A 15900-nucleotide genomic window follows, 5' to 3' on the forward strand; every position below is an offset into this window, starting at 1 on the left:
AGCGTTTTCTAGTGGACCTTGATTTTGCTGGTGTCACTCACAAAACACTGTATTTGCATGTACCCGGAATCTTTGCAATCCTTGTATGTAAGATAATTCCATAGAGTATCTTGGCAAAATGAAGAGGAAAAACAAATCCAAGCAGTGTTGAAAACTGCAAACTAAAATTCATGTTCCATTATGTTTTTTAAAGATTGAAAAATGGCATACCAACAAGAGTCTATTTGATTAAAGTATTTGCATTTGTCTCAGTAAGTCAAGAGGAAAATAGGAAATAAACCTAAATTTCCTCCCTCGTTACCTAACATGGACGGTTTTATTTATTTTTTGAATAAAAGATTATGTTGCTGTGATCTTTCTAGTCTCAAATATAAGATATATGTAGTCATAAAAATCTTGATGGCTGTTGCATGAGATTAAATGATTGAATAATTTATGATATAACTCGATGGAAAACTATGCAGCAATTAAAGCCACGTGTTAGAATAGTATTTACATGGGAAAATGCTTTCGGCAATGTTAAGTAAAGAAACAGCAGGATTCAAAATTGAATATTTGATATAAATCCCATTTAGTGATAAAAAATAAAACACACATGTAAAATTATGTAGGATAATATAACTGATATGTTATCAGGCTTTCTTTAGGTGCAATTACATGTGATTTTTATTTTCTTATTTATATGTTACTGCCTTTTCCTAATTGTCTGAAATAGTTATTTTCCAATCAGAGAGAGGGGTGGGATAGGGAGGGTGGGAGGGAGACACAAGAGGGAGGAGATACGGGGATATATGTATAGGTATAGCTGATTCACTTTGTTTTAAAGCAGAAACTAACACACCATTGTAAAGCAATTATACTCTGATAAAGATGTTAAAAAAATTATAATATGAAAGAGACCATCTATCAGCTAAGTATTTAATAAATGCCCCTAAGTACTATTTGGGAGAACTGAGCCAAAGAAAGAATGATGACTACAGCATTTGAGTTTGTCCAGGCAGTTACTGTGTTTAGGAGCGACTTAGTTGCACACCACCGTGGTGCTGAGTGACTTTTTCTTTATTGACAGGATGAAATGAGGGCAGAGATTTTACTCAACAGCTCAAGCATTTAATTTTTGTATTCTTGTTTGAATACAGTAACTATGGAAGACAATAGCAGATTTTGAATAGATCTGGCATATTATGAATAATATTAAAATACACTTAGAATTTGATAATATAAAAGTAAAATGCAATCAGGGTAAAAAAAATGCAAAAACAAAGTAAAAAGACAATAATAGACTAAAAAAGTATCAGGAGATAGGGCTGGAAAGTTGGGCCAGAGAATGTAGAGACACCAGGAGAGCAAAGGTCTAAGGTTGGTTTTCTGGAAAGATAATGCTGGTGGTGTTTCTGTACCGGTTACACAATTTTTGGCCTATTTGCATATTCTGTACTAGTATTTACTTAATATTTTTCTTTAAATTAAATTAAAAGGTTTTTTTATTCATTCTCATCATAGCAAACATATCTATGAAATTATGAGTCTGGTAGGTTTGTACTTTTTAATAATAATTCAAATTAAAATTAATATATGACTATTAAAACAAGACAATCTAAGGTTGTCTTGCATCCCATCATAGCACACTTTGGTAAGCCCTGGCATGGAGAGAGGGAGATGTGGAGATGAGGACTTGACGTTTTGACCATTGTGTCCATCTCTCAAGTGCTGCCGTAATTTGGGCCTAATCCTCTTGCTGTGCTTGACTGGGTGAAGCTTTGTTTTTGGAATTTCTTGGAAGGCTCATCTTCCAGCACAGGCATTAGGGCAGTGCCATTGGCCATAGGTGGCTGGCTCATTCCAGCAAGGAAGAAGGGAGAGTGAGGAAGAACATTTAGTGATGGGGAGCAGATGGGATTGTAACTGCAACAGAGAGACAGGAGGAGGGAATACACAGGATAGAGGGACACAAGCTGGGAAGAGTCAACTATTGCCCAAATGTTGTCATGGTTCAGCCTGTTCACCTTTGTGGGTACTGTGATAAAGAGTTGTCCTTAGCGAATTGCATATCATGATTCATGAGCTACTTGGAGAAAGACAGAAGAACATCAAAATGAAAGTATAGCCCGGTGGTTTCATTAGCACACCCAGTGATTTTCATAAACCTGTAGAATCAGTGGTGAAAGGAACTTACCGGGGTCATTTAGTCCATCCCTAGACTCATAGGAAGCACTCTATCTGTGCACTTGCAGAAATGATACGAGGAAGCATGCGGAGCTAGTGGTGGATAGGAGCCCAAGAGTCTTGCCACGGCCCAGCCTCCCTTATCGGCCAAGGCCGCTGTAGAACAGAAAGGGTTATTATGGCCCAGATTTCTCTCACGGCGGGGCTGGGGACAGCCTGGCTTTGGTCCTCACTACATCTTAATCTTTCTTGTTTGCTGGCTGCCGAATCCAGATTGACTTTCTCCCTTTTCAAAAAAAAAAAAAAAAAAAAAAAAGGAGACAGATTTTGTACTGGTGAGACTACTTGGAAATGGAACTTCTCCTGTGGTCTTGGCTTATCCCTGTTTGCTTTAAGATGATCCTTTTGCCCAAGGGATACAGTGATTTCAGATCAGTGCCCTCACTCTTTAAATACCTGATGTCTTTTGCATATCTAACTTTTCTGCTTGTTGTTTTTTGTTTTGAATGGGTTTTTTTTTTGGTTTGCTTGTTTTTTTGTATTTGAAATAAGGTGGACCCAATCCAAAAGAAACAAGTAACCATTTCCCTTTTTTAAGAAACTCCAGATAAGAAGGTGCCATGACTTTCCTCGTTCCAAGTTTTGAAATTCTTTGCTTTCTCCAACCTAAATAATAATAGACTGTAAACTCTATGAGGGCAGGGATTTGGTATCTTTGAATCACTGAAGCACCTGTATCAAGCATAGGGGCTGATTCATAATAGTCACTGATACAGTTATTTAAGTGAATGAATGTGTAGATAATATTATTATGTCATGTTTGGATAGCATGTCACGGTTGTAAAGTATTTTCCATTAGCTCATCTGATCCTCACAACAGTGTCTTCAAAGTGGATAGGAACTAGTGTTTTTATCCTCATTTCATAGGTGAGGTAAATGGGGCTCAGAGGCGGAATGGTCTGCCCAAGGCTTCACACGGAGTCAGTGATGTGCGGTTCTATTCCTGAAGACCATTTCGCAACTTGGAGTCCAGGAAGACAGGCCCAGCTGTTCTTCTGCATGATAGTTCCTGCTTTTCTGGACTTTCATGGAATTCTCCTTCTTTATTTTCAGATTACAGGACAGGCCCGTGTTTTACTGTGATCAGCAACCAGATGTGCCAGGGACAGCTCAGCGGGATTGTCTGTACAAAAACACTCTGCTGTGCCACGGTCGGCCGCGCCTGGGGCCACCCCTGTGAGATGTGCCCAGCCCAGCCCCACCCCTGTCGCCGCGGCTTCATTCCAAATATCCGCACAGGAGCTTGTCAAGGTAAACCCCAGGCCGATGGAGTTATTAATGGATTCATCTTATTTGCTCTGGAGAGCCATTCTCCAGTGAAGTTGGAGAGAATGGAAAAGCAGTGTCAGAGGCATAACTTCACGATTTCGCTGACGGCATGATATCCAACTTAGGCATTAGGAGCGTGGCTCCAGAGACAGCAGCTGGTCCCCCTGGATTTTTTCTTGCCAGTGGTTCCCCCCTCCGACCCCAGACGTGTTTCCCGGGGGTGGTATGATTCTGTTTAGAGCAATGCTATATATTAGAGCAATGCTGTGTATAAACACAAAGCAAAATTTGTGAATAAGGTAGTTTGTTTTTCTTAATTTTTTCCCCCTTCATTTGAAATTGCTGGAGTTCCTCTGTCTCATGGATTGTACTTAGTTGACCTGAGGAAAATTGTTCCTCTCTCCATTTTACATGCTACATTATGGGGGTTTTTTTTGTTTTGTTTTTTGGGGTTTTTTTTTTACAAGTCAGAAATAAATTAGGATTTGTTTCACAGTTTTAAATATCCCCAGATGTTGCCTGCTTGCTTCTTCTCCTGCCTCCCATGGAAGCCCTTACTCTGTTTTTGGCTTTTAGTCCTCTTCTTCCAGCTGTACAAATTCTTTTATTGTCTGGATGTCTGGCAGGAAATAGGAGGAAGTGAACAGAGGCAGCTCCGCACTAAACTGATGGGACTGAAAACTCCCAGGCTGTATCTGTTTCCTTTAGACATCTTCAGTGCTTTTTTAGCAAGTTGCAGTGCTTAGAGAAAATTCAAGGTATGCTTTTCTGAGGCAAATAGATACTAGTTCGATTTTGTTCTGTATGTTAATTCTAAGGATAATATGCAATAAAGCAGAACTTGAGCTTAATCACACAGTTCTGTGGATCTCCATTAAATTATACTTCAATAAATTTCATTTCTGATAAACACGGTTGATCCTGGTCCCTGGCTTCTATGTACAACATGCAGCTCTTTTGTATGCCCTTGAATGTATCTTTTTGAATGTTAGGAGCAGCAAGAAGTCACTTTGAAATCCTAGAATTACAAAAGGGTAAATGGTACAATTTCATAAAATAAAGAGTAAGTTTTGTCCCCCTTTTTCTTTGGTGCCTTCTTATTTTTCTCATCCTTGGGAAGTCTCAAGGAGTTTTGAAAAAATTCTTGGCCATGGTGTTTGAAGTCAGCTAATACCCATGAACTCACAGAGAGTGACCAGAAAGCCAGATTTTGAGTACTCCACTGCCACCCATGAGTCCTAGTCAGAGTCTGAGGTGCTGAGAGAATTCAGGGGAAGAGATGAAGAGGGAGAGAGGGAAGAACTGCTTCTCTTTAGCTTTGATATTCATTTCATACAACCTGGACTTTTCCAGCATTTTCTTCCTGTTCCTTCCTGAGTCTTCAACATCCAATAGAAAAAAGAGTTTTTTTATAAGAAGAAAATTTGTGAAAACCCATGGAATCAAAGTGGCAGTTATATTGCCACTGTGAGAATGAAATTCTTCATGTTTGGTTGGTTTTTTTCAGAGAAGGTCTGTTATCAGCTTGGGGTGCCCTTTCCTTGCTTGTGCTTTTAGTCTTTCGGCCACATGTGAGGGGCTGTGAGCAATAGGTTCAAAAAGGAACTTATTCTGTCTCCAGCCTTGGAATGTATGACCAGTGGAGAAGTGCCCTCGTGTATATTTCCTGTTGGCCAAAATTCATGATCAGCAAGACTGTCTAGTTGTGCTTCTATGTCCAATTGTAATTTCAAATAACATTTTAATAAACATATTGAACATAGCAAGAATGGAAAATTCTGGTGTAAGACAAAATAGAGATCAGCTGTAAAACATAATCTAATTATACTCACATATTGTCGTTCATCTGTGAGCCAGGACATTTTATGTAAAACAGTAAGTGATACTTTTGTACCAAAGTATCAAAAGTGATACTTTTTGTTGTTAAGTTAGTACCCCCTTTCCTGCATGGCAACTTGTTTCAAAAACACAGATTATTAGAGATTTTACAGTTGGCAATTGCTCTCTCACTTCACACTGAAGAGTAAAACTAAAGGGTATGATTTCTAAAAAAAATACCCAGAGGAAGAAAAGTTAGACTGCCTCCCTGGGGTTTCTTATTAAACCAGAATTTTGTGTGTTATGGATGAAGAGATGGAGAGAATACATGTACTTTTATAAACATCTTTCTAATGAGCCTGGAATGATTACTTTTGTTCCTGGAAGGTTAGTATTTGGGGTTCCATGTAGGACCATAGTTATTTCCTAGGTGCTGGGGATTCAGCAGTGAACAAAACAGACAAAGAACCTGCTCCCTGGAATCTTGTATTGAAAACATTTGATTTATAGAACAAAGCAAAGCAAACAGATATTTATTAGGTCAGCTAGTGATTGGTCCTATGGGGCAAAATAAGCAGAGTAAGGAAGGGTGGTGAGTGATGGGGGGCGAGGTGGGTGTTGCTATTAGACTGGCATTGGGAGGGTCCCCTGCTGCAGTGGAGCAGAGATCTGAGGGGTAGGACAGTGTGAACCATAAGCTCTACAAAGAGTAGTCCAGGCAGGGGGCCATCACTGCAAAACCCTGAGGCAGGAGCGACCTTGTTGTATTTGAGGAATGGCAAGGAAGCTATTGTGGATGGAGAGGAGTGAGAGAGGGCGGAGGATAGATGAGTTCAGAGAGTAGAGGGGTCAGGTGGACTCCTCTAGGACTTAGCATGGCCTTAAGTGTTAAGCTGAGCTGGAACAGGATCTGACTTACCTTTAAGAAGGTTCCCTCTGGCAGCTGCTCTGCTCTCACTTCTTGGCCTAATTTCCTGTGTTGTTTAATTTTTATTGTGCAAGACAACTCTCCAGAATCTATGGTGAACATTTTCCATCTCATTTGTATAAAAGCATCAGCTGTCTCGTGTAGTCTGAGTGATCTCATTCAAATAAATTCTGTTTGAACTGAATCACTCCATACAACTCTTAAAGACAGTGTTATTATAGAAATGTGTTACATTTTGATTGTAAGCATTTCTTGAATACCTCTAGTTATTACTGTCAATCTTTTTACCATAGTATGCTTGTACTTTGCAGCATGCATAATAAAACTCACAAAAGTTAGTACCAACATTCTCCTCTGCATGAGGGAAGATGGAAGGTAGGAAAATGAAGAATACTTGTGACTTCCAATAGAACACTATTGACCAAGTTATGTTACTCAAATAATTTATTTCGCACAATGTAATTGTGAGAAACAGTGTCTCTCATCATGTTCCAAATATTGTGATGGACAAATAGCTCATTGATATAAATGTGATAATATAATTGTGGGCAAACTATCATGTTTTCTTCTGCAACGACTTTTATATGAATCTCTCCTCCCCCACCCCCTGCCCCATCCCTTGCTTCTAAAATCTAACAGATGTGGATGAATGCCAGGCCATCCCTGGGCTCTGTCAAGGAGGAAATTGCATTAATACTGTTGGGTCTTTTGAGTGCAAATGCCCTGCTGGACACAAATTTAATGAAGTGTCACAAAAATGTGAAGGTAAGAAATATCATGCTTTGCAGTTAAGGGGTGGAGGGGCGGGCAAAACCCAAATCAGTGACAAGCTTTTTTGCAAATTGTTCCTAAATCCTTCTGTCTTTGTCATTCCTGTGAATGTGTACATATAATATCCTTACCGGGGATAATATGCTTTTCTGCTATTGAACCAGAAAAAGCCTGCAGCTTTTTCCATTTTTATAGACCCAAAATAAGAGATCCATCTGAATCAAATTAAACATTAAAACATGAAATACTTTTGAACCAATATTTGGGTTAAAATGTTCAAGATACATGTTTTTGTATATTTCTAGACACATGAATTTAAATTTGATCATTACATGTCATTCAGAATGACATATCTTCTGTTGTTTTTCTAGTCAAAATGTATGTTTGATTTTTTTTTCCCCTTTGGAGAGATCTATTAACCCTTATATTTATGCTCCTAGTACAAGTTTAGGATTTCCTTTTCTGTCTATCAAATGGAAACCTTTTAATGTTAATCAAACAGAAAAATAACTTGAGGTAAATTTATATATTTGCATTTAGTTTATAGATTTTGCTTCTAAAAATGTGTGTACAGAGAATGTGTTCATATTCACCACTTCTGCTATTTGCCTAAAAGAGCCCTGGCTTCTAAGTGTAATAAATATTGTTTTCACGAGAGGGAAACATCCAGGAAGTAACTAGGCAGCACTGAATTCTTTTCTTTAGTGAGTTCATGTACCTTATATATGTAATGTCTGAAAATAATGTAACAGCATTCTTAAGGCAACATCTCTCATCAAGCTTAGCAGAGAAAACTTTTTCCTTCATTCTCAACTCATTGTCTTTGGGGTGATATAAGATTTCATTTAGATGCAAGCACTTTTGTTGAAAGCAGTTGCTGTTGTATCTATATTCCTAAACCCTAGCACTGAGGAATACTTCATTCTAAGTCATTTGTCAGGAATTGGATCATTAATCTTCTTTGTTGATCTCCAGGGTATATCATACATGCAAAAGGCAGCTTTAAATCTGAATTACATTTAAGAAGTTTAACATCTACTTGCCCTGAAACTGAATAACTGTGTTAAAATTATCTTTATGGGTTAGAGTTGTTTTTAAGTTATTAATCATCCTATAATTTATAATGATATGTTCTTGAACATGTTATAAACAGTTGAGGTAGCTGTGAAAAATACTTAAGCTCTTTCTAAGGATGTAGGGCTTCTTAAGTTTCAACGAACAATAAAGTTGACTCTCTATAGGCCAATGTAATTTAGAAGTTATACTGTGGATTAAGTTAGAAGTAGAGAATGTTGATACTGAAAGGGCAAAGAACTTACCTGGTTTCACCCTTTTCCGTTATGTATTAAGGAACTGTCTTGGGTGTGTTAAGCGCCCTGACTGAGGTCATCAGACAGTGCTAAAATTTACTTCTTTTTTTTTTAAATTAATTTTTATTGGAATATAGTTGATTTACAATATTGTGTTAGTTTCTGCTGTACAGTAAAGTGAATCAGTTATACATATACATACATCCACTCTTTTTAAGATTCTTTTCCCGTAGAGGTCATTACAGAGTATTGAGTAGAGTTCCCTGTGCTATACAGTAGGTCCCTATTAGTTATCTATTTTATATATAGTAGTACGTATATGTCAATCCCAATCTCCCAATTTATCCCTCCCCCCTTCCCCCTTGGTAATCATATTTGTTTTCTGCATCTGTGACTCTATTTCCATTTTGTAAATAAGTTCATTTGTATCCTTTTTTTAGGTTCCACATGTAAGCAATATCATACGACATAAAATTTACTTCTTTTGATTCACACTCTGGTGCTTGTTGTACCATATTATATTGTCTGTTTCCCTGGATGCAAGCCATTACCTCTACTTTAATAACTCTATTTCCTAATATTTTGAAATATTTAAAATATTATGGTATAGATTTCCAGGTATTATCATACATATCTTTTATGACATTAATAAGCTCTTAAGGTTTATTGCATGTAAAATCCACATCAACAATAGGTCATTTTTAGGCTTTCTCAGCTTACTATATTCAGTTTCAAGAGATGTAGTCAGCTTCAAGATTTAGGGCAATATACTTCCTATGGCTTGTCCAGTCTGTGTTTTGTTTTCTGGAATTATGATAGCTTCCAGTTTCAACTAGAGTTGTTTTCCTGTGACACTTTCTTTCACTCAGACCAGTCAATTAACATCAGTCAGGATTGCTCAACTTCTGTCGTTGTGAACTAGATAGAAGATGCACAGAATTAATACTCAGACTGAAAGAAAAGTTATTCAAAATCCTTTTATTAGTGCTAAGAAACCAATTATAGTAGTGTGACCAATGGACCAGAAATTCAGGCTGAAAATTACTTAATCCTTTTCCACAATTTTTTTTTTCCGGCTACATATTGAAGTCAGTAGCAAGATAAAAACAGAATACTTTTGGCTAGACTTTTTTTCTCTTTCCCATCTCCTGTTACATTAAATTCAGATGATGGGTTTTTCCCCTTCCCTTTAATTTTTCTATGCAAAATTGATATTGGAAGAGAATGTCTTGTTAGTACTGCATTTATTCTGGCCTGGAGACTGGTTTGGGCATTGCTGCCCTGCCTTACTCTGGTAGGAAAGCAGTCGGAAAGTCCTCTGAGAATGCTTGGTGAGTGGGTCCCCTCCTTCGACTTCCTGGCTCTTCTCCAGTTCCACCACCGCACCATGGGAATGGCATGACTTTGGGCCCGGGGTGATCTCCAGGCGGTCAATAGAAGGAATTCCAGAAAATCTGACCCCCACCACAGAGAAGATCAAGAGCCCATATATGCCCTAGGAAGATGGTCAGGCCACGGTGGGGTTCTGTGCCCTTGTGAAAGTGGTTCTGGCACCCTTGCCATTACTTTGAGTGGCTTTATTTTTTATTTTTAACTTGAAATAGACTATTTTATTTTGTTTGGTGATTTACAATTCTTTTGAAATTTTTATTAGAGTATAGTTGCTTTACAGTGTTGTGTTAATTTCTGCTGTACAGCAAAGTGAATCAGCTATACGCATACATATATCCCCTCTTTTTTAGATTTACTTCCCATTTAGGTCACCACAGAGCCTTGAGTAGAGTTCCCTGTGCTATACAGTAGGTTGTCTATTAGTTGTCTATTTTATACATAGCAGTGTATATATGTCAATCCCAATCTCCCAATTCATTGAATGGCTTTTTAAATGTATCTTCCTCTTGACTTAGAGAGGAAGGAACTGGGTACCTGGAAGCCCAGAATAATTTCTAAAAATTCAATCAAAAATTGGTTTCAGGGCTTCCCTGGTGGTGCAGTGGTTGAGAGTCTGCCTGCCGATGCAGGGGACACGGGTTCGTGCCCCGGTCTGGGAGGATCCCACATGCCGCGAAGCGGCTGGGCCTGTGAGCCATGGCGGCTGAGCCTGTGCGTCCAGAGCCTGTGCTCTGCAACGGTAGAGGCCACAACAGTGAGAGGCCCGTGTACCGCAAAAAAAAAAAAAAAATTAGTTTCAGCCAATTTACAGGATGCTTACCTTCATGCCGTCAGTGATGGTGAAAGCAGCTTTATGTGAGATCTTCCTTTTGCAGAATTCTCCCTTACTTCTTAAAATATCCCCCTTTTCCCAAAACTTTTTGAAAATATCATGTACCTAGTTTTATATCAACACATGCAATTTAGGTACCTTTGAAATGTAAATTAGTGAGCTGAAGCGATTAAATAAAAATTATTAAATTTTCATAAATTTAAGAAGAAAAAGATTGAGATTTATAGCTGTGACTTGAGGAAAAGGGAAGCAGAGTTCATGCCCACCTTCGTTGTTGATTTTCCCAGTGACTCTGGAGTGTGCCCCCCTGGAAGAACACACGAGCCTTTTCTTTTTGAAAACCAAGTCCATATTTGCATAGGTTACTGTGGGAGGAAATTAAGAAATAAAACGTGTAATTAAAGGATTAAGTTTTATTTCTGGAAGAAGTCCCTTGGATTCCTAATTAACCACTGATATTTTGGGATTTAGATTATCACCAGCCCAGCCTTTAGCAATTACAACACTGTGTGATGCAAAGGACTTTTTAAAAATGTAACTCTTAAATCTAATCTCTCCCTACTATGTAAGCCAAAAAACCTTAAGACTTCCCTCTTCTAAAATAATGGCCTATTTATCTGATGGCTACTTGCTATCAGGGACTCTTATCCTGCCAGACACCAAGGAGAATTCCTGGGGCTACTTAACCCATTGCTATCTTGGGGCTCCATCCTCTGCAGTTTGGTGCAGGCCCTGATTCACTGTTCAAGGTCACCGGCTCCTATCCAACTGCTCAACAGAATCTCTGTGGTATAGACCCAAGAGCCCTGGGAATCAGGTAGACCTGGGCCGAATCCTGGCAATGTCCCTCATCCTCTCTGTGATCTTGGACAAGTCAGTTACCAGCTCTGAGTTACATCAACTTCCAAATGAGGAGATTGAACACGATTATATCTGGGAGTCCTTTCCAGTTCTGCAATCAGGCCTCCATCTCCACATTTCTCACTGTTTCTCAGTTGGGATCGGACAGCTGGGGCTACATGAATAAGAAACCATGCAAACTGGCATGCGTGGTGTGAGTATAAACTGGTAATAAGGCTGATGTTTTTTTTCAACCTGACTTGAAGTATCAGCTTGTTTGTTTTTTAGTCACATATTTTACATTGGATTTCAGGTATCTCATAAAGCAATAATAATAATCTCACAGGCTCGGTGGCATTTATAATTATTAGTATCACATAGTGCTTTTTAACAGCTGCCACAATTTTTAGTTGATTTTTTTCTCACTTTGTTAGTGATCTAGACAGTCAGGTTAACTGGTTTCCCCCGTCTGTCAGTCATGTCAACATCCATGATCTTGGATGGAGCTCCTGGAGAGCTGGGGGTCCCAGGGATGCCTGTCCCAGAACTGGGACCCAACTCTATCCCATCTGCCCTCCACAGTCCTTCCTCCCCTCCTGCTAGAGGAGCCCCAGGTTAGGGAAGAGGCCAAGGGATGGGAAGAATGCCTGGAGAGAGCAGATGAGTCAGAGGGACAAGAAGGAAGAAGAAGAACAAAGGACAGGGCAGCAAATCAGGAGGGAAGGGACCTACCATTTGTGTATCTTCTTAGGTCCACAGCAAGAAGCCAGTGAGGCCATGGGCATAGCTACTTCCAGCAGCTCTGTCCTGCCCCAAGGAAACAGGGGGAAGTGTTCAGAGCGCAAAAGTAGCTCTTCCCAGCCAAGTTCTACTCCCCACCAGGCTCCTCAAACGGATTTACTTTTACAGCTGGCATTTGATACAGACTGACTTACAGAAACGCTGAGAAATCCACTGATCTCAAATTCTCTCCTGTATAGGATCCCTGGCATTCTTTTAAAAGGTGACAAACACAGTGTGCTAAGAGCCTGGAAAAATAATAGATTAGTATGAATGAATTTCAGAGTGTAAGTGATTTTGTGACTGAAATGCTTTATTCCAGACTTTTATTGTCAGGGGCTCCCACCATGGCCTGCTCGTGAAATCAGAACTCACTTCCCTTGCTAGGAAGTGATGGGACTGAGAAGCAGGGTGGTTCAGGAAACGAGAAAGGTCCTAGACATAGAAAGGGAAAGGGTGTGTCACTGAGGAGAGGACATTGAAGGGGCCATTTAGTAAGTTCCTTCAAATTGAACAATTTGGCCTGGTACTTTTAGCTTTATCTGTGTGACAAGTAGGGATGTACACTCTACGTTGTGTTTCCTGGCCTGCTGACCTTTGAAGGTGTGCACCCTAAGTGGAAACCCTGCCCCTTCCTCCTGCCCAGCCTGTGGCAGTTGAAGACTTGGGTTTAACATCACTTTATACACAAAACCTCTTTGCTCTTGTTTCAGGTTTTACATGTGCCAGTTTTCTGAAGGCCTCAGTGGAATGTAAGAGCTGTGCCTAGGCACCAGAATTATAGAAATCAGGTTCTATGATCATACCTACAGTGTGAGGGTTAGATGAGTTGACACCCATAAAGCATTTAGACAATGCCTGGCACTCAGTACATATTAATTCTTCTTCTTCTTCTTCTTCTTATCCTCAGTAAAGGGTCCAAATCCAATGTAGCCAGCATGTGAAAGAAGATGTTTCCTCTACCCTGCCTTGTTTTTATTTTTATTTTTTTTAATTTATTTATTTTTGGCTGGGTTGGGTCTTTGTTGTTACTGGTGGGCTTTCTCTAGTTGCGGCGAGCAGGGGCTACTCTTCGTGGTGGTGCGCGTGCTTCTCATTGTGGTGGCTTCTCTTGTTGCGGAGCACGGGCTCTAGGTGCACAGGCTTCAGTAGTTGTGGCTCACAGACTCAGTTGCTCCGCGGCATGTGGGATCTTCCCGGACCAGGGCACCAACCCCGTGTCCCCTGCATTGGCAGGCGGATTCTTAACCACTGCGCCACCAGGGAAGTCCCAGATTCTTGTTTTTAAATAACTTTTTTTTCCGATATATGCTGTCACTTAAATAACCTCTTTGGATATTGATGTCTACTAAGTGTCCTTAAAAAGGATGACAACAGTCATTTATACAAACAAGTAGAAAAATTGTTTCTTTCAGTAGACTCTGTCTGCTCACGTGATTTTTGATAGGCATCATGTGACTTAGACATTAACTTTTAGGAACGTTTTGAGAAAGGTGCATTTGTGTTAATACCTTTGTGTCATGGTTATAACCTCCTCTCTCGTTAGATGAGGTTGTCAGATCCTCTAGGCTCTTTGATATATTTGTTTGGCTTTTTGTTGGTTTTAGGTAGTAAATACAGAAGGCTGGTAAATACAGAAGGATTGATGTTAAAGAACTGCCTTAAAATGAGCCTTGAGAGTATGGTTAGATTAAGTTCTAGACCCTTAGGCTCTGTCCTTGGCTGTTTCTCTGTCTGACTTTCACTGACTCCACAGTGACGTTTATATCTGTCGGAGTAGAATATGCACCTTTCCTTTACCCAACTTCACAAGGACGATCTGTCTGGGTTAGCACTGACCCTAACATAAGCAGTGACATATTGCTTGGTTTAGCCTCTAGCCTAGCCTAGAAGAATGGGGGTTTTGCTTTTTAAAAGGTTAAACTGCATGGAAACAGTGTCACTGCTGTCTTTTTGACTAACAGGGTGAACTTGAGTCAGAAGACCCTTGATCTCTATTTTGGTCCACTTAGAACTCTGTTTTGTTTTACCAGTGAAGAGCAGTACTTTAACTAGAGAAGAAAAGTTCTTATTTTTAAACTACCCACACTGGCAGTCTGGCCATTGCAACGGTTCCAGGAGGCTTGGGTCAGACTGTCCCTCTCCTTAGGTCAGTGCAGAAAGCCCCACTTGTCTTAGGGAAGAGGCCACGTAGATACCTTGGGCCCTGAGTTCACTTTTAACCTAAGCAATACATTCTCAGTTTCTTCTCTCCCCACACTGGTGCCACATCTGTTGACAACTGCCAGTGTCTGATTGTGGCTCTTGAGAAGCTCTCCTTGAAGGAAATGGTCTGGTTTGTCTAAGTGACTTTGACTGCTTCCTTAAGGAGACCCCGTGGCCTCAGGCCCTGGGGACTAACCACAACTCTGACCTCAGCCGACCCCACAGGGAATTGGGGAATTGGAGTGGTTTTCAGAGTTGTACCCTTTGGGGCGAGATGACCAGACCATTATCCTTCCTCCACAATCAGTCGGTGGATATGGGCGCCTGGGAAGGTTGTAACCCCGGGTGAGGCTGCTCAGGCTGCTCAAGTGGTCCCTGAAGGAGCTGAGAACTGGAGGCCATCTCCTGACAGCACTCCCAGATTTGGGACAACAAGTCATTTCCTGACGGGGGGATTTGGATGAAGCATCTCAGCATCCACCACAATTCACTGTCTGAACCCAGAGAAAACCATTGTAGTGGCAGTTTGGGAGCCCCTGAGAATACCAGGTTAGCCACGTCTTGGTCAGCAGTCAGACCACGTGGTCTCCTCTGTAGGATTTCAGTATCTGTGGAAAATCAGATCAAAAACAAATGCAGGAAGTGATGCAGAATATACAGTGGATAGAAAGGGAGCTTAACTCAATGCACAAAACACGAAGAGAAAATGGAAAACAAAATTTTAAACAAAATATTTGGAATATTAGCATGCTGTAGGGACTTGAATCAACAGTACAGTTTTAGATTTTAAAGGCAGAACTTCTTTCATTTTGCTCTGATCTTTCAAATTTGGTAAATTCCTTGGGTAAACCTGTCTTGAGAGAAGAAACACCCATTCTTTAAATTAACTATTTTATAGGCAGCTTTTATTCTCTAAAGATTGCTGTTTCTGGGAACATGATTTGACGAGTGTTACCTCTGAATTCTTGTAATGATGAACGGTTTTATACTGTGTTCTACAAATACTGAAACTATTCTTTTCATTCCAGATATTGATGAATGCAGCACTATTCCTGGAATCTGTGATGGGGGCGAATGTACAAACACAGTCAGCAGTTACTTTTGCAAATGCCCCCCTGGTTTTTACACCTCTCCCGATGGTACCAGATGCATAGGTAGGTGTAATTATAAACATCATGCACAGTTTAAATGCACAGTAAATCAGTTTCATAATAGACATCATTCTAAGGGAGACAAAATTCGTTAAGGGAGACATAATTTCTCACTTGATGTAAAATGTGCTTTTATGGAAGTCTGTTAAATAGTTGACCACCCTCTTGAAGAACAGAGGCAACTATGGTCTTGTTTTGGGATTTTTGCCTCCCATAAAGAGATGATCCAAGAGACCCTACAGAGAAACTCAGTCTAAAATTAACTTTGCAGTTATGTGACCGTCAGACCTTGAAGCCATCTTTGACTCTTCTCTCTTTTTACCCCCACCTTCAGTCATTTCCCAGGACCTATGTTAATTTAGATCTGAAATTTTGCAA

The 15900-nt window shown here is 40.0% G+C and overlaps 1 protein-coding gene across 1 annotated transcript in view; it reads left to right on the plus strand.

The window, feature by feature from the left end:
- Window positions 1–15900, plus strand: part of FBN1 (fibrillin 1) — a 256740-nt gene that overhangs the window by 111523 nt on the left and 129317 nt on the right. The window contains exons 7-9 of the mRNA XM_081229024.1: window positions 3280–3477; window positions 6881–7006; window positions 15400–15525. Of these exons, the coding sequence (XP_081085150.1) occupies window positions 3280–3477; window positions 6881–7006; window positions 15400–15525 (450 nt within the window). The remainder of the gene's footprint in view (window positions 1–3279; window positions 3478–6880; window positions 7007–15399; window positions 15526–15900) is intronic.

Source organism: Mesoplodon bidens (genome assembly GCF_964165515.1).
Source record: "Mesoplodon bidens genome assembly, chromosome: 3".
NCBI classification, from domain to species: Eukaryota; Metazoa; Chordata; class Mammalia; order Artiodactyla; family Ziphiidae; genus Mesoplodon; species Mesoplodon bidens.